The sequence below is a fragment of the Ochotona princeps genome, chromosome 13, assembly GCF_030435755.1.
Source record: "Ochotona princeps isolate mOchPri1 chromosome 13, mOchPri1.hap1, whole genome shotgun sequence".
Lineage (NCBI taxonomy): Eukaryota > Metazoa > Chordata > Mammalia > Lagomorpha > Ochotonidae > Ochotona > Ochotona princeps.
In genome coordinates, this window is record NC_080844.1 from 56,818,012 (window position 1) to 56,839,246 (window position 21,235).

At 52.6% G+C, this 21,235-nt stretch overlaps 1 protein-coding gene and 1 pseudogene across 4 annotated transcripts in view; both read right to left on the minus strand.

Moving 5' to 3' along the window:
• AFAP1L2 (actin filament associated protein 1 like 2) overlaps positions 1–16,284 on the minus strand; it is a 90,849-nt gene extending 74,565 nt beyond the window's left edge. Inside the window, exons 1-2 of one of the 4 annotated variants that reach the window (XM_004579805.2) lie at positions 15,884–16,284; positions 10,351–10,404 (exon numbers count right to left, since the gene is read on the minus strand). In XM_004579805.2, coding sequence (XP_004579862.2) covers positions 10,351–10,404; positions 15,884–15,899 — 70 coding nt within the window. In that variant the 5' untranslated portion in view covers positions 15,900–16,284. The remainder of the gene's footprint in view (positions 1–10,350; positions 10,405–15,883) is intronic. The other 3 variants (XM_058671340.1, XM_058671341.1, XM_058671342.1) reach the window with 3 other exon arrangements.
• On the minus strand, positions 3,046–3,200 carry LOC131481806 (U2 spliceosomal RNA; annotated as a pseudogene).
• Positions 16,285–21,235: the final 4,951 nt, after the last annotated feature.

Consider the following 21,235-nt stretch of genomic DNA (forward strand, 5'->3'; position numbering starts at 1 on the left):
GGGAAGTGGAGCTGCCGGGATTAGAACCGGCGCCCATATGGGATCCCGGGGTTTTCAAGACAAGGACTTTAGCCGCTAGGCCACGCCGCCGGGTCCTAAACTACTGTTTTAAATTCCAGTAGTCCACACATGGTAGACGGTGACTTACCTACCCATTTGGAAAAGGCAGGGGACACCTGGCTGGGTGGCTGGGCAGCCACATATCATTGCACGTGAAGTGCTCTCTGGATGAGACCCAAATTCCCTACCACAGCCCATCTCTCTCTCCACTGGCCAGCTCTTCCCTACCCCACCAACCACAGCAACTCATGATGATCCATGCACTTGCAGTTCCCCCTGCCTGGAACTCACAGCCCTGTTGCCACACCCACATGGCTGGCTCATCCTCTTCATCAAGGGACCCCTCACAGGGGGGTTTCTTTAAGGCCACCCTAAAACTCAACACCTACCCCTCCCTAACACACCCCACCCACCACTACAAAATTGCTCCCATAACTTCCTGTCTTACGTTTTCATGTTTCTGGTTACTACCTGAAATCACCCTATTTTAGGGCTATTTGCTTATTTAAGGTCTGCCTTCTTCCCCTAAAATACAAGCTTCAATCAGGCAGGCACCAATACTATGCCATACTATACCTCAGGACCTAGATCACGCTGGATACAGAGTAAAGCCAAAAAAAAAAAAGTATTATGTAAAGACTTGGAAATTCTCCCATGAAAGGGGCTATTTGAGGACATCAGCAAGTTTATTACAAAATCACAAATTCTTTGAATTGGAAAGGATCCTGGGGCCAACAGTCCAACTTGAGAAAACAGAAGTGAAGCTCTTTAGTTTTCCATCACTGCAGCTTTCAATACCCTAAGAGGCTCAGGGGATGGGAAGGCAGGCCCAGAGACGTGGGGGCAGAAAGTCAACACGGTGAGCAGCTGAACAGGTGCAAGAAACACAGCTCACAGCAAGATGCCAACGACATGAGTGCCCGAGCAGGAACGGTGGCAAACAAATAAGCAGACGTGATCTCAGGGTTTCTGAAGAACTGAGGCTCTAGTCCTTGGCTATAAGCACAGTGGGATTTGCTGCCCTCCAATAAGCTGGCATAGTTCCTCTGCCCCGTTCCAAGACCCAGACAGTATTAAGTCCTGCCTCCTGGAGCCAGGCAGAGCCACCCACTGAGCTAAAAGCAAAAGGGGGCACTGGTCATCCTAGTTCATCTACACTTCCTAATCTTAAAAAAAGTATTTAAAAATAAGACAGAGGAAAAACATCAAAACAACTACTATTTTAAATAGACACAGAGATGATTGAATACAAAAGCTTAGGGATCAATTCTGTCCAAATCAGATAAACCGGGGACAGGAGAGGGCCATGGAGGGTGGGAGGGAGGCCATTTATCTTACTTGCATACATGAATTTTTAAGTGATCATCCCCATTTCCCACATAGAGTGGAGCAAAAATTGGCCCTAGTATACAATGAGCCCCTAGTTACAGTCTAGCAATCTTGCATCCAGTCAGGTACTGGAAAAATCCAACCCGCATGGCATTCTGCTCCATCTGACAAACAGTGGGAGTCTGGCCCTTGGCCATGACCTATACTTAGCAGTGTGGACCCAAAATGACTAAGAGCCCAGGCATTCAGGGTGGCTGGAGGCAACTGAAAAATACACAGCCATGTAGAGCCAGACCTACCATCCCAAGCTCACTGAGGGTGGGAATAAGCATGCCCCCATCCCCAATCCCCCAGTGACGGCCGATGCTAACTGCTCTGCAGTTCTGCAAGTCAACTGTAAACAGTGGAGTCTACCATGAAGTGATCCGTTATCACACTGCCATGGAGCGAGGATCAAGGGCAATGCAGCAATTAACAAGAAAAAAAGGGCCTCCTCATTGCCTGCTTCCTGGGAAAGGGGAAAGGGCGAGGAGTTTGCTTCCCACCTTTCCAAGCACTCCCAATCCATCCCTGGGGTTGCCCTCCCAGGCAAGTTCTACTTCAGGTCAGAATGAGCTGTGGTCTCAGCCATCAGTCACAGACTGCAAATAAACTCTAAGTTCCCTTTCTCCCCCTCCCTCTCATGAGATGACGGCATCTACAGCATGGACTTCTGCTTGGTGTGTGCCGTTTCATGGCTTTGGGATAGATGTTAACACCTTTGCCAAATGTCCTGTTTCTCCCCCTTTCAACCAGCACTGCGTCCTAGGGATCCACTTCCGCTGCTGACCGGACACCCCACCCGCTGCTTCTCCTGCTGCCCACTTCACTACAACATGCAGTGGAAACTCCCCTCTCCCTCTCCCCCGTCATACCTGGACTGCCTCCACTCTTCCCAACAGATAACACAGCAAAGCTTATTCTTCAGCTTGCCCGTGGGTCTTTGCAAATTTCTCTGGAAGTTTCTAGACTATGAAGTAAGCATGTATTCAACACAAGTGGGAACACTCGACTGCCCTCCAGACTGGCTGCACTGGCCTGCACTCCTGCACCAATGCACCATGCTGCTGATCCAACCAACTCCTGCACCAATGCACCATGCTGCTGACCCAACCACCCTGCAGAGGCTTGGCAGCATGCAGGTTTCTGGTTACTCCCAGCCTACTGGGCTTCAGGTGGCCTGGCTCCAGTGACTGAAGGAATCCAAGCCTTTTTTTAGATGCCTGGAAGTTTTTGGGTGGGTTCTCATCTGTAATATCCTACTCACATCCTTCATGCAAGATCCTTTCTGTTGGGATCGCTGCCTTTTCCTAGTTCATCTGCAGGAATCCCTTGTGCAGCTAAGAGATTATGTCTTACAGGTTTTAAACATTATAAATCTTTCCCTCCTCTCTATCAGCTGTTAACACTGACTCTGTCCAGGGTAAATGGAGTCTTAATTTTAAAATAATCATCTCAAAGAAGACAGCAGCCACTTCTCAATTCCTATTTCTTGTGCACTCATGATACATCACACATTGGGTGAGGCACCGTGGATACCAACAAAACCCTCCTTAGCCCTGAAGGGACTTGCATCCTACTTTCTAGTAGGATCTAGACCTTTTTTTTTTTTTTTTTTTTTTTTTTTCGGAGTGGATGGAGCAAGCTCCTAGTCCAACTCCAGCGTCCAAAAATCCATTTAATATATTGTCCTCGGATAGAGGACGTATCAGATATTAAACTGATAAGAACAGATACTACACTCGATCTTAGCCAAAAGGCCGAGAAGCGATAGGATCTAGACCTTTTACCGGCTATAACACCAACATGGCCAAGAAGGTTTACGTAAGGTGCAGTGAAGTTTAAGACCCTCTGGGCAGCCAAGGTGACAAGGCTGAATGAAAGCTAAGTTTCCTAGGCCATTGGACTACCACATTCAAAAGCCCAAGCTAGGCAACTGTAAGGGGTCCAGAATGGCTGGAGCTAAGTGAAGCAAGGTACGGCCAAGTATCAGTAGGTCATATACCAAAGGGGCTCAGATTTTTCTCCAAGGTAGTACAATGGGACAGCATACCTCCTTCTCTCCACAGCCACTGGCAAGTTGCCCTAGATACTACCTGCACTCCTGGAACTAGTCTGGTTCAGATACTTATAAAATCTGGGCTCATCCTAGCTAATAGCCATGTGTTAAAGTCTCAGTGAAACCCACCAACAGAAAATCCTAGAATGGAAAATGTTCATGTGCATCCAAGTTAAGACTATCAAGGTGGGGAAGAGCCATCCTCTGGACAGATCTGGGTTGGCCCAGAAGTGAAAAAATAATTTTACTTCCTGACCTCGCATCGCAATCACAGAATTCCCCAACTGCCAAGTATGTTTGTGCTGGACATGCATGAATGAAGTAATTAGTAACGTGGCAGAATCTTACCCAAGACCCAGCTAGGAGGCTCACGGCAGCCAAGAATGAAGGCCTGGACAAGGCCTACTGAGGACTGCCCTCAGCAGATCTTGGTCCATGATCACTCTCACTTCCTCTCCCCAAAGCTGCCTCCACTTCCCTTGGCTGGAAAATAAATTTTATTGTAGGGTGATGATCTTATCCTTTAAGATAACTAACTAGGAAGTGCCAAAAAAATGGGGCTGATGGTCATCTGACACTTCTCTCCTCCAATATTCTGTCTCTCATGTGTGCCCAAAGTACATCTGAAACATACATGGTAAATGTTTAAGGGCTGCAAGAAGCAGAGAAGGGAGGCAAGCACTGAAGACATTCCAATCCAATTCCTTGGGTCACTTCTGCTCTGACTCCTATCTCCAATGCAGGGGACAGAGAGGTCATTAAGTGTCCCAAGCCACCCACAGCCTCATGGGGACTCCTGCTTTAGACTCTCACTTGCACGCTGCCATGGCTTGGGACAAGCATCCAGGTGTGAAGAAACAGGCTGAAACTGAGCCACCCTGAGTAGCGAGCCCCAGGGTGTCCCTCAGAGGGCGTGGCTTCTGTCCAGCCTCCCTCTGTCCACCTCCCCCACAACAGGGCATGCCAGTGCCTGCCCGCAGCCTCGACAGCATTGGAGCATTCACTCTCTCAGGGAAGGAAAGACCCCATGGACTGCCAGATCTACCGCAGTCCCCAGCCTCCAGCCATGAGCATGGGACCTGCGCCTCTCCTCTCTAGAGGGAGCCAGCGTGTGACAGGCTGGGAGAGACACCTACGTCCCATCGCTGCCAACCAGGAGCATTCTCAGCTGCACAAACCAAACCCAAAGGAGCACCAGGGAAGAGAGTGCCTGGCCGCCGAGAAGCCAGGGGTAAAGGGAGAAGTCACTTTAGTCACCATGGAGTCTTCATATTTGGAACTTTTATCCAAACACTGGTGCTGTTCTGGTGGACTCCCATGGGGATGGCACTGGGCGGGGCTTCTAGCCCTTGGTGGTCAGCAGGGCATGGCATTGCTTAAGGACTCACACACCAAGGATAAGAGCTCTCTTCTCCACGTCATTGTGACGCTGATGGGCACTGGTCCAGCTGGCATTGCCAAGCTCCCAGGGTTAGCGAAGGTGGCACTCTTCACAGGAGGCCATGTTCAGTGATGCTGTACTGGACCAGCTGAAGCAGCAGGCTCCATGCTTCACAAGGCAGCACTCATGCCCCCTCTTCTCGGAGGGAGCAAAGTACTAAGAATAAGGTCACCAGCCTCTCCCAAGGGGAAGCCCAAGATGCCCAGCCATGACACCCAGCAAGGAGGCCCTGAGGCCCCCTGGGAGCTGGAAGCAGAGGGTGCTGGGCTGCATCTCTGGACCCTTCATGGGCAGCTCCTTTCTGGACTCAAGACTCAATCCTAAGTGAGTGGAATTGGAGGGAAACAAAGAGGAGGGGAAGTCAAGAGGGAGGCAAGGGAGAACAGAAAGAACAGGAGAGAGGAAGCAGAGAGAGGGAGAAGACAGGGAGGGGTAGCAAGGGAAGGGGGAGGGAAAAGTGGGAATAAAGTGGGGGCAGAGACAGGATGCTGCCTATACAGGAACAGGGTGAGCCTGTGCAGACAGAGGTGCCCTGAAACACTCAACACTCACACTGGCACACACAACCTGCCTACCTGCTGGGCCCAAAGCTAACTTAGGCATCTGGATGTTAAGCACTTGGACCAGACATGAGCCCCCATTGACTTCAGTAACACACAGTCCCATACTCAAACACCTGCCCTGGCTCTATCCAGAGATCCCCAAAGGTCCCAGACACCTGCCACTGTCACAGTAAACACATCTCAGCCATCAAGACCATCACACTTGACCATCACAGATGTCATGATCCTGTGCCACAATTCCAACAGCATCCACAATAGGGATTCCATCTCCAAAATGCCAGGAAAGGTATCCAACCCAACTCGGCCAGGGCTGTCGAGGGCCAGCCGGCACTGCATTCAGCATGGGCTGAATGAGAGGTTTTTTGATGCCTTGTAGTTCTGCCCCATAGCTGCTGCTTCTCCAGCCATGGCCAAGAAGAAGCCACAGGGAGGGTTCCTATCAACTGTTGTACCTGAAAGTGATGCAAAGAACATGCTAGATGGGGACACCACAAAAAGTCTGACAATGCAAAGGGCAGTAGGGCGATGACTAACTCTTGGATTGCAGCTGAAGCACCATGAACATGAAGATGAGCTGCCCCAAGCAAACTTGCCACCCAAATAGGTCCCAGTACCAGGGACAGTGAGCACCCCATAGGGCTCCTTCCAACAGGACCATATCTGAATTTCAGTAAATCAGCTCAATATGTTTGAGGACTGTGGGTATGAAATAAAAGAAGTCAGTGAAACCTCCAAACAATAAGCTCATTCAACACAATCTTTTTCTTCTCCCCCATCTGGGGACTTGAACACAGTTAACATGAATAAATCCTGTTGTGTAAAAACTGGGGGAGAGAATGGGGCGGGGGCTGGAAGGAAATGGCAGAATTCCCACTTGTTGGTTGAACAGGAAGGCTGAGATAGTCCCCCAAACCCCAGAGGATGCCAGCGTGCCAAGGGAGCCCAGGATACAGAGGCAGCAGTGTGCAATGCAGGTAAGGAAGATTCTGGAATCCTCTCACCCCTGTCCTCCTAGCTTGTCCTTCCCATAGCAACTCGCCCATACTTGCAAACTAGAAATGGGCCCTGGAGCTGCCCCTAACTTGGTCCTTCTTGGTGGATCAGCCACAAGTCAGGCCTGACTATGCACTAAGCAGTGTCCCTCCTAGTACACATGGGAATTCCTTTCTGCTACCTCCCATCCCAGCAAAGTCAAGGCAATCAGAAGTGAGGTCTATATCAGAGACCACTCTGCGATTCCCGCAGAATACCCCAAAGCAGGTTGAACAGAACCACCTTTCTGGCTCGGATATCTGTGGTTCCCAGGAGCTGCACGAGTGAAGCTCTCCAGTGGCATTCACGGATGGAATTGGTCTTCTTAGAGAGAACATCACAGCCTCTCACTCCCGTGGCCTCAGCCCCCCAGCGCACAGGGCCTGACAAAATTTACCTGAACAGCAGTCTGACCCAGTATAGAATTAAAGGTTTTTTTTTTTTTTTGGAAGCAAAAGCCAGAGCAGGTCTGGAGTTTATGACGTGGGTTAGTACATCCGGGTTCAATAAGGGTACCAGAGTTTAGCCTCCAGCTCCCAATTCTAGCTCCCTAATACAAACTTCAGGAAACAGCAGGTGAGGGCTTGAGTAGCTGGTTTCTACTTCCTGTAGGAGAGCCCTAAACTGAGCTCACAGTTCCTGGCTACAGGTGGATGCGGCCCTGACCACCTGAGGCATCTGGACAGTGGCTCAGCAGATGCGAACTCTGATGGTCTACTTCTCCCTTCCTCCTTTCCTTCCTTCTTTCTTTTTTGCTTGCTTTCATTTTTTTTTCTTATTCTTTGCCACTTAAAAAAAAAAGAAAGAAAAGAAAAAAGAAAAGCATTTGGGTTTTTTTTTAAGACTCCATTTGGGGTTTGGTGCTATAATACAGCAGGTTTAGCGGTCACCTGTGTCACTGGCACCCCATATGAGCACCAGTTCAAGTTCCAGCTGCTCTACTTCAGATCTCACTGCTTACTGATGAGCATGGGGATACGGCTGAGCATGGCCCAAACATGTGGGCCCCTGTCACCCAGGGAGATCCAGATGGAGGCCGAGGCTCCTGGCTTTGGCCTCGCCCTGCCTTGGCCGTTATGACCATTGGAGGAATGAACCAATGGATTAAACATATCTTTGTCTTTCAAAAGAAAAATATTTCTATCAAGAAAAGGCTCCATAAGGGCTGTCAGAATGACGCCTTCATTCTTTTTTTTTTTTTTTTTTAAGATTTATTCATTTTATTACAGCCAGATATACACAGAGGAGGAGAGACAGAGAGGAAGACCCTCCGTCCGATGATTCACCCCCCAAGTGAGCTGCAACGGGCTGGTACACACCAATCCGAAGCCGGGAACCTGGAACCCCCTCCGGGTCTCCCACGCGGGCGCAGTGTCCCAATGCATTGGGCCGTCCTCCACTGCCCTCCCAGGCCACAAGCAGGTAGCTTGATGGGAAGTGGAGCCGCCGGGATTAGAACCGGCGCCCATATGGGATCCCGGGGCTTTCAAGGCGAGGACTTTAGCCGCCAGCCCACGCCGCCGGGCCCGACGCCTTCATTCTTAGAAGATTCTGCACCCCGTCTCCTGGCCTGGTGCAGTGAGGGCTGGTGAGTCTGCCCTTGCATCGCAATGTGGGAACAAGAGGCCTGACCCTGAATGTCAAGTGGCACCAGGTACATGATGTTCACAGCTCATCGTTTTTCTCCTTCCAAACGAATCATGGTTAGCAGAGACAAGCAGGGCTGCCAAAAAGTCAACCTAGAGATAATTATGGTACAGACTTGGGTAGTCGATTCCAAGGCAATAACTTTATTGGCAACTTAAAGACAGAAGACAGCCAAGGTCAAAACATGAAAACCGTGTGTGGACAGTCGTGGTTTCCCAGGGGGGAAACCCAGAGCGCTATACCGTTATCGCATGGCAGCCAGCCTGATCTGCCCTTGGCCTTTCCTTTTCTCTAACAAAGCAAGAGCTTCCCCACTGCACTGACTCAGTGTTAGGAGGAAAAGGCCACAGCATGTAAGATGCCATCAGGCAAGACGTTTCAATCTGTTTTTCACCAGAATTCTTTAGCCCTTTGCTCTACCTCCAGCAGCACCAAGGGCAGGCACGCACACACCAAGACAGTCTCCGTTTACAGCAGTGATGGCCAGCCCTGCACTTGGCGGGTCCTCTGCATCAGTCTGCTGGCATATCTTCAAAAGCTGGCTTGATTGAGGTCTAATTCACACCCAGGGAAATGCTTCCCTGGGAACTACACAGCTCCGGGTTTTGACAAATAGCTGTAGGTGCGTAACCACCACGGCAATAAAGATACCCAACATTTCCGCCATTCCACACATCTCCCTCATACCCCGAGGTGACCCACCCTTTTCCCCAGCCTGGCCCTGGCAAGGACTGAACTATTTTCTTTCCCTACAGATAGCTGTACTTTTTCTAGAAAGCGCCATAAATGGAACTGTCCAGTGTGTAGGCTTCGGAGTCTGGCTTCTCTCACTTAGCATACTGGTGTGTGTCACTGGTGGTGAGTTATGACCTGCTACTTTTCAAAACTTGGATTTTCTCTTCCTTGTCAAAGAGACAAAATGGTTGGCTCTAGCTCATCTTTGCTATGAAAAAAAAAAAATCCTTGATTTAGAGGCATTTCATACAGCTAGGAACAGGGTGATCCAGTGTCAGCTTGCCCAGGATTACAGCGTTTCTTGGGAAACAGGATTTGCAGTGGTAAAACCAGGAGAAGTCCCAGGCAAGCCAGGAAGGTTGACCACTCGGCCCAGGAAAGCTACCTCCAAGTGTCAGATTGTGCATTCCTGGGCACTGATGCTTTCACAGTGCCCAACAGGTGGCTCCCCCTGAGCTGACAGCCGACTCCCCCCTTTCTTGGCTTATCAGAAGCAGAGAGCAAATGGCTGGGCCTAAGCTTCCAAACAAGCTCCCCAGGCCTGTAACTGCCTTCCCCCGCTGGGTAGGGGCCTCAAGGAAGTGGGCAGGGCCAGTTTAGAGAGGAGCAGAGTGGGGCTTCTCCCCAAGTGGGTGCCCTTCTCCGTTCCTCCTGCCAAGCAGGGTGTCCCTCCTCATTCTGTGTTTGCCCGGTCCAGTGCAGGTGCTTCTGGGGCACTGCTGGCTCCTCCTGTGTTTCTATGCATTCTCACCCCCACCCACTCCTGATGGAGCATTTGGTTAGCTTGGACACTAGCTAGCGAAAAAGTGAGAGGTCAAGTAACCAAAAATTAGTAAGTAGCTCTAAACTAATACTAAAATATCAGGGTCTCTCCTTTTGTAAACTTACTGAGCCATGCTGAAGAAGCGAGGCTGGACCAGGATGTGGCTCCAGCCCAGGCTGCACAGTGGGCAGCCCCCAGCCTGGGCCCTTGGATAGGCTACTCAGTGCTGTCGCTGAGAAGCCAGAATGCTGGAACTGCCTGGTTAGCCTCAGCACAGAGCAGTCGCTGGGCATCTCGGGGCCCAAGCTAGCCTGAAATCCCCCACCAAGAGGGCAGACCCACAGCACAGAAGTTCTGGGGTATCTGCTCCCCTCAGTTAGGCACCATCACCATTCTCAACCCAGTAGCTCCTACAAGTTACTCTGCCAATCAGTCTGCAAGGTAGATTAGTAAACATTATCCTCACTTGCAATAAAGAAACAAGGCTCAAGAAGATTCGTCGACTCGCCCAAGGTCACATAGCAAGTTAGTGGCTGAAGCCAGATTAGAAGCTTGAACCTCGAGTGCTGACCCCATGCTGTGCCCAGCCCTCCGCCCCCAGCATGGGCAGAGGCAGGCCCGGACCCTTGGCAGCCGGGGCTAGGCAGGCTGCGGCAGAGCGCCCAGGCAGGCTCATACTCACAGGCAGAGACCTGCAGGATCCTTCTCTGCACCAGCAGACAGCAGCAGCCCTGTGCTGGAACAGACAGAAAGAAGGCTCAAGTTGGCGGCGAAGCACAGGGCATCCACCGCAGGCCTGCGACTCCACTTCCGGAATGTGGCTCTGGGATGGCGCTCCACTGTCCTTCTGAGCCAGGTCTGCCCTCAAAGGCCAGAGCATAGGAAAGTATGTGCTCTCCATGCTCGGGAGGCCCTCCTTCCCTCACCCCTAAGCATGTTCCAGACACCTACTACGTGCCTGGCAGTGTGTATCAGGGAGGACACTTTGACAGGAGAGACAATGTCCCCATGGTGGAGTTCAGCCTAGCAGGTGACTCTGAAGTGCAGAGGGCCACTGTTGCTGCATGTCCCACATCCAACTCAAGCCAACCAACACAGAACCAAAATCCTAAAGCTGCATTTGTAATGAATGTATATCAACTATGTTACAATTTTCCCCTCAATATTACAGCATTTGTATTGCATTAGATAGGATAAAGAATTAAGAGATGATGCCAAGGGTGTGTTTAGATTCTTAGCAAATACTAGGATGTTGTATGGAAGGCACTTGAGCAGCTACAGCATTCAATATCCTTTTAGGAATTTCTCCCCTACTGAGGGTAACAGTAATTATAAGGCAATACAACATTAACGCAACAAATATTTGCTCAGTTCCTGCAGTGTGCCAGGCACTGGGGGGGCTGTTCTCAGAATGCTGAAGGGACACAGGTGGGGTCAGGAAAGACCTCCTGGGAAGAGACTTGTGGGCCAGGTCCTGACGAATGAGAGAATTTAACTGAGCAGCCAGTCCCTTCTTGGCTAAACTCGGGTAAGGAAAGAGTCCCACACAACTTTAAGCACTTCTTGCAAAACAGACCCTCGGTGTCATAAGGCTGGGCATCCCACTCGACGTGCTGTTTCTGACTCCACTGCTGCTGGATCTTGGCAGGCCTCAGCGGGCCCGTGTCCCACTTGGGGGTGGGTAAGTCCTGTGCCGCTGGGGGAGGGCAGCTTCGGGCATTCGCCAGAGGTGCCATCACATGAGAGCCCGGGGCATTCTCTTTCCCAGCGGGTCTGTAGAGCCTCCAGCACTTCACAGGAAATTGGTTTTATTTATAAGAATTGCAATCCTATCGTGACCTTTGCTGGCTGACCCGTCCCTACCCCCTCCTGCACTTCATTTTGCTTCCCAAGACACATCCTCCCTCCCAGGCGTCCTCAGGGAGCGTGCAGCGACCAGCATGGAGAAGTCCTTGGGAAGGCCAGTAACATGGCACAGCAAACCGCCCGGGGAAACACAACAGCTGCTTGCCTCTGATCCTAGCCTGGGCTCCTGGACTCCCACGCAACCAGCCATCCTCCCAGTCCTGCCCTTCTGGGAAGGCCAGAGTGTTCAAAGCCACGTTTCTTGTCAGTACAGGGCCTGGGAAGCAAACTGGCACCGCTCATGAGCTTTGAAACCCCATGGCCTCTCCCAGCCCCTTAATTGTGCTGGAACCCACTCAGTTCCCAGAGTGTCCCTGCTGCCCAAGAAGGGAACTCACCCCACCTTCAGCACAAGGGACCTCTCCATCCTTGGCTTCAGACCAGTTCATGGCCACAGCACCAGGGCTCCCACATTAGGAGCTTCAAAGCCAGGAGGGATCAAGGCCACTACAATGAGCAACCCCCAACCAAGCACCACATGGGAGACTTTCTGAAAGCCGAGTTCGCATAGCTTTGAAAGGCTGCAGCTGCTGAGCTGAGCGCCCCCCCCATTTCTGCAGGTGTGCCCATGTAGTTCTGCGGGCGGGGAGGTAGTCTGGTTCATTCCACACTCAGTTTCCACTTTCTCAGAGGAGGAAGGTGTGGGTACAATCAGAGACACTCCTCAATCATCAGATGCAAATAACCTCAGATCAAAAAGTATCTGGGGAAACAAAGATGATGTCACAGCTGGCATGGCCTGAGTAGAGAGAGCAGCACTGGCTGTAGTTGCATCTGCACTGAACACGCACAGACCTGTTTTCACCTCCTTAAGGCCCTAAGCAATACAGTATATAGTAACTATTCACAGAGCCTTGACCTCAGGAGGGAGCTCAAGTTAGTCTAAGGGTGATTTTTAACCTCTACTGGAGGATGCTACAGGTTTCATGTAAATACCATGCCGTGCTGCATATGGGGATCCAGCTCCAGGGTTGGGATTCAGTAACCCCAGGGACAGGAGACTGAGACCACCATGGTACTTATGTTTCTATTTCCATACTGCATGTACTGTGCGTAGCCCAAGCTGGGCCCTCAGACAATGAAACATCGTGGGTGGGGTCCCTCCTTCCTCCGTTGTTGCAGCTCCCCGATGTTTCCACATGCAGCCAAGGTGAAGCATCCCTGCCTTGGGACTGCCTTGCACGGGACAAAACCCTGAGCGCCCAAACCCGAGAAGACGGCAGGGACTGACGGAGCCTGGTAGGAGCCTGGTCTCATCAGCTTGCTTGTTCAATCAGCTCTGCTGTTGCTCCACCTGCCCCAATCACAGAACTCAACCTTCCCAGACAAACTTTCAAAGACCTGCCTGGCCTGACACCTCATAGTCGGCCTCCAGCTCCTACATGGGGGAATCAGGCGGCCACATTCAGCGGCTCCAGGACCCAGGAGGATGACACTTTGAACTAATTACTGCGGCCCAGAACTCAACGCGGCCTGCCTGGACCCAAGCGTGATGCAATTTCAGAAAGCTCCGGCTCGGATGTTCCAAACTGACTGCAGAGAGTAGGTCAGTTCCATTTGGCCCAGGCCCTACTTAACAGCTGGGAGACCAGGATTCTTCGCCACATGGGGAGAGTTCAGCCAATGGGTGCCTGCGCGGGAACCAACGATGCACTCCCAAGAGTGCAAGAGTCAGAAATATGTAAACACCCAAGAACAGGAATCTTGGCGCCACATCCGGGACTACCACACAGAAAAAAACCAGTCCAGAGCCTAAAGCTGACACTGGGTTTAGAGGATGTTCAGGGAGTAACAAACGGGCTGGGCAAAGCAGAAAAGAAAACTCGTCCATCAAGTGTCTTCTAGAAGTTTTAAGCTAGAGAAAACATCTGGAGAACCCAAAGGCAGAGATGAAGCATACCTGGCTGGGAGAGGGAGATCTCCGAACGGGCGAGTCAGTAAGCCAAGCATGGGACATTGATCGATCCGACACTGAGTATCACACATGGGAGAACTTTGCTTCACCATGTTTACTGCTCTTCTGAGCTTCCAAGCAAACCTCGATTTTTTTTTCCCCGAGCTGACTTAGCCAATTCCGTATATACCTTAAAACAAAACCCTCCTCCTCTGACAAGCAAGCAGGGACAAACGCTGGTCGGGATGCCCCGTGAGGAAAGGAGCCATCACTGGGTCTAGTCAAGTTGCCTGGTAGGTAATCAGATGAGGCCCAGCATGCCACATCTTGCACAGACCAACTGCTCCGCTCAGGAAAGCATCAAAGCCCAATTCATCTCACCAGCTTCTCCAGAGAAGGGAGTATTCTCCATCCTGTCCGGGGGAAGGAGAGGGGGCTCCCTACATGCCTTAGTGAAAGGTGCAGTAAAAAAAAAAAAAAATACTAGCCGTGAGACTGGAAACAACGACTTTTCCAATGAGTCAAACACGAGCAGAGCCAGACCAGCTACTGCCACGCAGCTTTCTCCATTCTCCACCCGGCACCTCTGAGAGGGAAACAACGGGGCAGATCCCTGCAGCACCAAAAACAAACACCTGGAACTGGTCACCTAATTCCCTTCAGCTGTGAAAAGCTGCTACCCAATCTTCAACTCCCAGGGTGGGCGGGGTTTAAGCTCCCCAGAGAAGATAAACTAGAAAGATTTTATCAGCTCAAGGCCAAAGGCCACGAAGACGGAAACCTTACCATAGTCACAGGACGGTGCAAAACACCCCAAATTGTGACCGTGCGCGCTAGGTAGATCTGGGCCCTCCGCCTGCAGCCCACCAGCCCTTAGAAGCCAAAATTTTCGGCCGCGCAGCTGCAACCCAAGGCCCGCACGACCAGACAGGGACCCTCCTGAAGGACCTATGGTCCAGGCGGAGGAGTGAGCGGCGTCTGCCGCCACCTCACAAGGCCAGGGGCTGCGGCATTAGGCGGTGGAGACTGCATTTTAGCGCCTTCGGCCACTGGGGCACACCAAAACGCACACAATCCCAGCCTACAGAGTAAGACAAGCACCCCCACTAAGAAAAAAACACATCCACGCACATCTCTATTATAAATCCGAAAGAGGTCCCGAAGAGGGTCTAGAAACAACGCCAAGTCTGCTTAGGGACTCAGGGCTGGTTGCCCACCACCCGCCCGCAGGCTGCCGCGCCCGGGACTTGAGTCCTCTGCACTCCCGACGACCCGCTGACCCCGATGAGAAAAAGGAGAAAAAGCAATGGGAAAGTCCGAAGATACGACTAGTGTAGGGGACTAAGGCCGGTCCCCAAAGGCCCTTTATAGTCCGTTTCAGAAATAAACCATCGGGAGTGAGATTTCTTGGGAATCAGAGCCTGCGCCCGTATTACTCTCCCAAGGGAAAACAAATATAGACACAGCGCTTCCTCTGGCAGGTTTGGCGAGACCCGCCCAGCACCAGAGAGAATGCAAAAGCCTGCGAAAGGAACGAGGGGCAGGAGGCGCTCCGCCGCGTCCCGCCTAAGGAGCAGTTTCCTTGGTTCCACAGATCCGCAACCCGAGCCCTCCAAACTCCAAACCCCGGGCTCCGAGAACTGGGGCTAGCGGCGCACCCACCACGCCAGGGCCGGCCCGCTCACCAGCTCCGGCCAAACCCCAAAGCTCGCCCAGCTGCGCAACAGGCTAAGCCCCGAGGGCCCAGCCGCCTCCATTCGCTCCACCTGCCGGACACCCCAGCCGGCCGACAGTCGCGGCAACCCAACGTGTAGGTGTGTGTGGGGGGCGGGGGGGGGGGGTGGTTTAGGGAGCAGAGACCCGGTGGGAAAGAGGCAGCTACCCTACCCGCCAGACTTGGGTGGAGACCAACCTAGCCAGGAGCGGAACCCCAGAGGCCCCCACCTCTCTGCCCCAGCGTTTGCCCCAAACGGGAACCCCCACCGCAGCCCAGAGGAACCATGGGCGAGAGATTCCAACAGCGTTGCCCCCGGCGGCGTGACAAGGTTCCAATCTCACTTGGGGACCTTTCCTGGATTGGGGGGCACTGGGGTGAGGTCGGGCGCACCCTCTTTCCTCCCACAGGTGAGACGCACCGCCACGCCCCCTTCTGCGCGTTGTACCTACCCGCAACTCCCTTCAGTGCGCTAAACCTAGGAGGACCAAAGTGTCCCAGCCTCGGTCAACCCCTAGCTAGAGTCCCCCACCTCCCGCCCGGCCGGCAGCGCCGCTGTCGCCCCCTCTTCGGCCCAGGTCCCTGGGCGAGGGCAGCCGGCTCTGCTCACCTGACGCCCGCGGGACAAGCCCCAGCCCTCCTCCGCCGCGTAGCGCTGGGCGGGAGGGGAGTGGGTGCGCGCCGCGGGGACCCCGCTCTCACCTTTGTACCGCTCCATGGGGGCCACCGGTGCGCTCTCGAGCCTCGGCTCCGGCGCAGCGCTCTCCACGCTCGGCTCCCCGCCCGGCCGCCGCGCTGGCCCCTCCCCGTGAGGTCACGGCCGGACCTCCTGGAGCTGCCGTCGCGCCCCGGGCTTTCGGCCGGCTCCGGGCCAGCGCGCGCCGCCCCCGCTCCCGCCCGGGCAGGGGAACTCCGTAGCCGGCAGAGGCCGACCGTGGAAGCTCTGGGGCCCGTCAGTCCCCGGGGTCTGACTCCCCGCTCCTAGGCCCCCAGCAGTTCCTTCAAGTCCAGGCCTCGGAGCCGACGGAGGGAACGGGATTGGGACCTCCCCAACCCCTGAGGAGGCTCCGGAAGAAGGAGCGAGCTCTGGTGGGCGTCCAAGAGCTGTTGTGCAGACCGCAGCAGCTGCAAACCCATTGGCCGGAGAAGGAGACTGAGAGCTGAGCGGGGAGGTGGACGCGGGCTTAGAGCGCCTCCTGCTGGCGTCGGGGCCACTGCTTGTCCCTTTGGCCTTCCTCCAAGGAGCTCCTTGAGGGCAGAGCCAGAGCAGCCAGACCTCTCCCGGTGCCTGTTCTGCCTTCTGGATCGCTGCCACCATCTTGGAACCGTTTGAGCTTCGCCTACATGTTTGTGCGCGCAAGAACGTCAACTTGCTGCCTTTACCTGCTCCTGGGTCTCCCAGGGGCTCCAGGTTCTGCTGAGCAGAGCTACACCTTCCAGGGCCAGCTCCACAGGTGCACCCACTCCCAAGGCAGCCCAGCACCTGTTGTCTAGGGAGCCTGGCCGGGCTCTGCGCCTGCTCCTCACACACAGCTCCCCCTTTGCCTTCAGCTAGTGGCCCTCCAGTCGTTTAGGGCTCCCAAGTCCTCCCCATGCCATCTCTATAAAGATCCCGGTTGTTCTTTCAACTTTCGGTGATTTTTCACTTTATAATCTCACTAGTGGTTTGTGCTGCACAGACTTCCCAGCTGTCTTGAAGGCGTGCTTAAAGAAAGATTTGTTGATTTTTAAAAAAGATTTATTTTATTTTTATTGCAAAGTCAGATATACAGAGAGGAGGAGAGAGAGGAAGATCTTCCATCCCATGGTTCACTCCCCAAGTGACCACAACGGCCGGAGCTGAGCCAATCTGAAGTCAGGAGCCAGGAACTTCTTCCGGGTCTCCCACACAGGTGCAGGGACCCAAGGTTTTGGGCTGTACTCGACTGCTTTCCCAGGCCACAAGCAGGGAGCTGGATGGGAAGTGGGGTTGCCGAGATTAGAACTGGGGCACATATGGGATCCCGGCGCGTTCAAGGTAAGGACTTTTAACCGCTAGGCCATTGCGCCGGGCCCTTTTTTATTTTTTTTTTTAAGATTTATTTATTTTTATTGGAAAGGCAGATATACAGAGAGGAGGAGAGACAGAGAGGAAGATCTTCCATCCGATGATTCACTCCCCAAGTGACCGCAACGGCCGGTGCTGCGCCAATCTGAAGCCAGGAGCCAGGAGCTCTTCTGGGTCTCCCACGCGGGCGCAGGGTCCCAAGGTTTTGGGCTGTCCTCGACTGTTTTCCCAGGCCACAAGCAGGGAGCTGGATGGGAAGTGGAGCTGCCGGGATTAGAACCGGCGCCCATATGGGATCCCGGGGCTTTTAAGGCGAGGACTTTAGCCGCTAGGCCACGCCGCCGGGCCCTTCTTTTTCTTTTAAAAGATTGATTCTTAGGATACAGCAGATTGTCCGCTCAGGCTTCGGGACCTTCTACCCCAGCAGTGGACAGAAATATTTTTCTTAGTTATATTAGCAGTGAACATCAGGGCAGCCCTCCCCGCAAGCCAGGGCTGCTGATGAGGGCTGCATGTGCTGCGCCTTTTAGTTTTCCTAATAACCCTCTGATGGGAATGTTACTATCTCTACTACAGCCTTGAAAAAACTCAAGCTTAAAGAGGTTACACAACTTGCCCATGGCATGCAGTTCAGCAAGAACAGAATGGGTACCATGCCAAGGGCTGGCTGCTTCCAAATGTTTATCCCCAATATTTTCTTGGCATCCGCCTTTAGAGCCAGGCTGCATGTTAGCATCTCAGGTAGCACGTGGGTAAGTGGACAATAACAACACAGCCATGCAGGCGATCTGGGAAGACATGGCACCGGGGCCTTGAGGAACCCAGACCCAGGTAAGTCTTCCTGGAGAGGAGGTAATAACTGGGCTGAAAGCTAACGAAAGGACCACAGAGCTGAAGTGAGTGCAGGGAGGGAAGGAGCCAAGGTCAGATAGTTCTGTTGCTGTAGCCAGAAGAGAGAAGATGAGGGTACAACAGGTGGTGCTGCCGAGGTGGGCATAGGACTACCTCATGAGGTGAAGGTGCTGACAGTACCCACCCAGTGGGGCAGCAACACAGTGTGGATGTCTCCAGGCCCTGTCAGAGACTGTGTGGAGGGTGCCCTTGAATCAGACAGACATGGCAGCCGTCGGGGTGCTGCAGGGAGGACGCGCCAACCAGGGCGTCTCAAAGCAGTGAACCTTGGGTCTTAATTCTCAAGCCATCACCTGCATCCGTGGCTCTTTCAGGGGGCCCAGTTCAGGAGGCATCAGCAAATAGAGGCACTGTGTGTGTGTGGTGGGGGAAAGGGTATGTCAAGAATGCAGGTTCCCAGGGCTGGAAACAGTATCCAGTGGGCCCTGGCATCCAGTCAGGAGAAAGGGGGCCCATGCCTGTGATGCTATCTCTGTCTCTCCCTTCTTTCTCCCATCCTTTGCGCATTGTGCCAATCGCCCAGCGTGATGCCCACCCTCCATGCCTGTCTCTGCAGAGAATTATCAGTGGGCTCCAGACTTCTTGCAGATTCTTGGGACGGGGTGAATCAGATGGTGGCAGCTCATCAATGTGAAACCAGTCCAGGCCCAGCCTACAGTTCTGGCGTTCAGCAGGGGCCAGCAGCGAGCTCACAAGGTCCAGCCCCTCTTTGGTTGAAAAACCTAAAAGGGTTGAGGGCTGTGCCTGCCTGGGGTCTAAGCACAGAAAGGGAGGTCTCTCTCTCCATTCTTCCAAGGAGGAAACAGAAGTGACGGAATTGCTGAGCATGCCAGAGCTAAGCAAAATGTCTTCCAAAAGTAGGGCTCAAAAACCAGGTTTGCTGGCTCCAGATCCTGTGTTTTGCCACACCCTCCAATCAGGCTTTGCCACGGCTCTCCCTGGTTGGGGCTTTCCCCACCAAATCTTCCTGTATCCCATTTCAGTGCTTCCAGCATCTCAGCCTCTCCCTGCAAACCGGGGGCATGACTGTCTGGCCTGCTCCCTCTCTCCTACACTGGCTTACCCTAGCCTCTTTAACTACCTCTTCCCCAAATCCTCTCTGGACTAATGACAACAACAAATCCATTGGCAATGGATGCGGAGTGAATTTAAAATGGAAGTTCGCCTCCCTTCCTAAGAGTAAAAGGGAAATAACATAACTGGAGGTTATCAATAGAACCCCCAGGTCTCTGTGAGCTCAGCACAGCCTCCCTCGTCTCCACACCTGGGTGACTTTAAGCCACCTCCCACCCCATCTTCAGTGGCTTTGCAACATCTGCAGAGGGCTGACTCACATTCAATGAGGTTCAGGCCTCCATGGGGATCTGATGACCTACTTTACAGCTCAAGTCTCTGATTCTACCCCACTCCAAACCCACAGCATCAGGAAGGAGTTCTGCTGGCACAGAAAAGTCCAAAAGCCAAATTAAGTAACTCTTGGTTGTAGGTTGTGGACACTTTGACCAAGCACAGCTGGATCTGGGCATGCTTGAGAGCCACAGCTGTGCTGGTTTTATCAGATGAAGATGTCTTCAGGAGAAGTGAATGCCACTACACCTGCTTGTTGGCACATGCGTCTTGCCTTATCCACACGGGGCTACATTTCAAGACCCCCAGTGGAGACTGAAATCATGGATAGTACTTAAGTCCGTATCCAGGCACCATGACACTGTGACAATTTGATAACCAAGCCAACTACTAAGTGAGTAACGGGCGGGTAGCACCTATAGGATGTGTACGTTGGCCAAAGGGAGAAGTATACTCCTGGCTGGACAGGACAAGGTGGAGCTGGGCAGCAGAAAATCTTACCACATGATTCAGAAGGGTGTGCTGTTGTCAAGTTATGAATTGTTTATTTCTGGAAACATCCATTTAATTTCTCACACCATGGTTAGCCGTGGCTTAACTGAAACAGACCAGGACAGGTGTTCCTGTATTTCCTAAGCTAATTCTTAGCAGCACAAAAGTTTTTTTCTGACACGTGGGGGCTTCTGCAGCTGAGGCCATTTGAAGGGGAGCCTACTAGAAGGCAGCTGCTTTCCAAGCTTCATTCTGTTTCATTCTCATCACAGTGCAGGCAGTAGGTGGAGATCTTAACTCACTTGCCCACAGCCATGGTGGGCAGGACCCGCGGTCGTCCCCTTGCAGCAGCATCCCTGACCAGACTTTGCCTCTGGGCTTTCCTTTGTAATAGAGTTTCCTCCAAAGCCTTTTCTGCACCTGTTCCCCACTTCGCTCTGACTCACTCTCTCACAGCCAGCCAAAAGCTCAGCCCCCCAATCCAAGTCATCCTTAGCCCTTTCTCTCCACCGTGTTGCTCTCAGGTTCCTCTGGGAGGTCTGTTGCACTCACCCAATAGCCTCCTCTCACTGCATTGTTAATCATGTCGCTGTTATTTAATGTAGCACCTGGCAGGTAGCAGGTGTTCAGTCATACCTGTTCAACAGTCACATGCATGACTGTGCCTCCTTTTCCCTCCACAGAATATCTTTGCAGGTTCAGATTGGTGGCACAGATCATTTTGTAGGACATCAGGTTTAGCTGGGCATGGGAGCAGATGATTACAGGAAAGACTTCATGGAGGAGATGGCATTCAAACCCACCCTTGAAGATGGATTCTTTCTCTGATTGTTTTTGAAATATCCGCCACAGAAAATCTGTCGTTTTAGTGACTTTAGGTGCAGAGTTCAGCGGCAGTGATTTCATTCACATTGCTGTGAAACCATTACCACTTTCTGTCTCGGGAAACTTGCATCATCTGAGCTGAAACTCTGTGCCCATCTGTCACTGCACCCTGCTTCCCAGTAACCACAGTTCCCCTTTCTGATCTCTGTGAACCTTGCTGTTGTAGATAGGACACAAGAGGAGCTGTACACCTGTTCTTCATGTCTGGGCTACTGTACTTATCGGCTGCTAGGCTCACCCATGTTGCCTTTTTAGGGATGCATAATACTCCATTGCATACATATTCCAGGTTGGTTTACTGTTCCATCTACCAACGGACACTTCACCACTACTTGCAGCTTTTGGCTGTGATAAATAATGTTGCTGTGAAC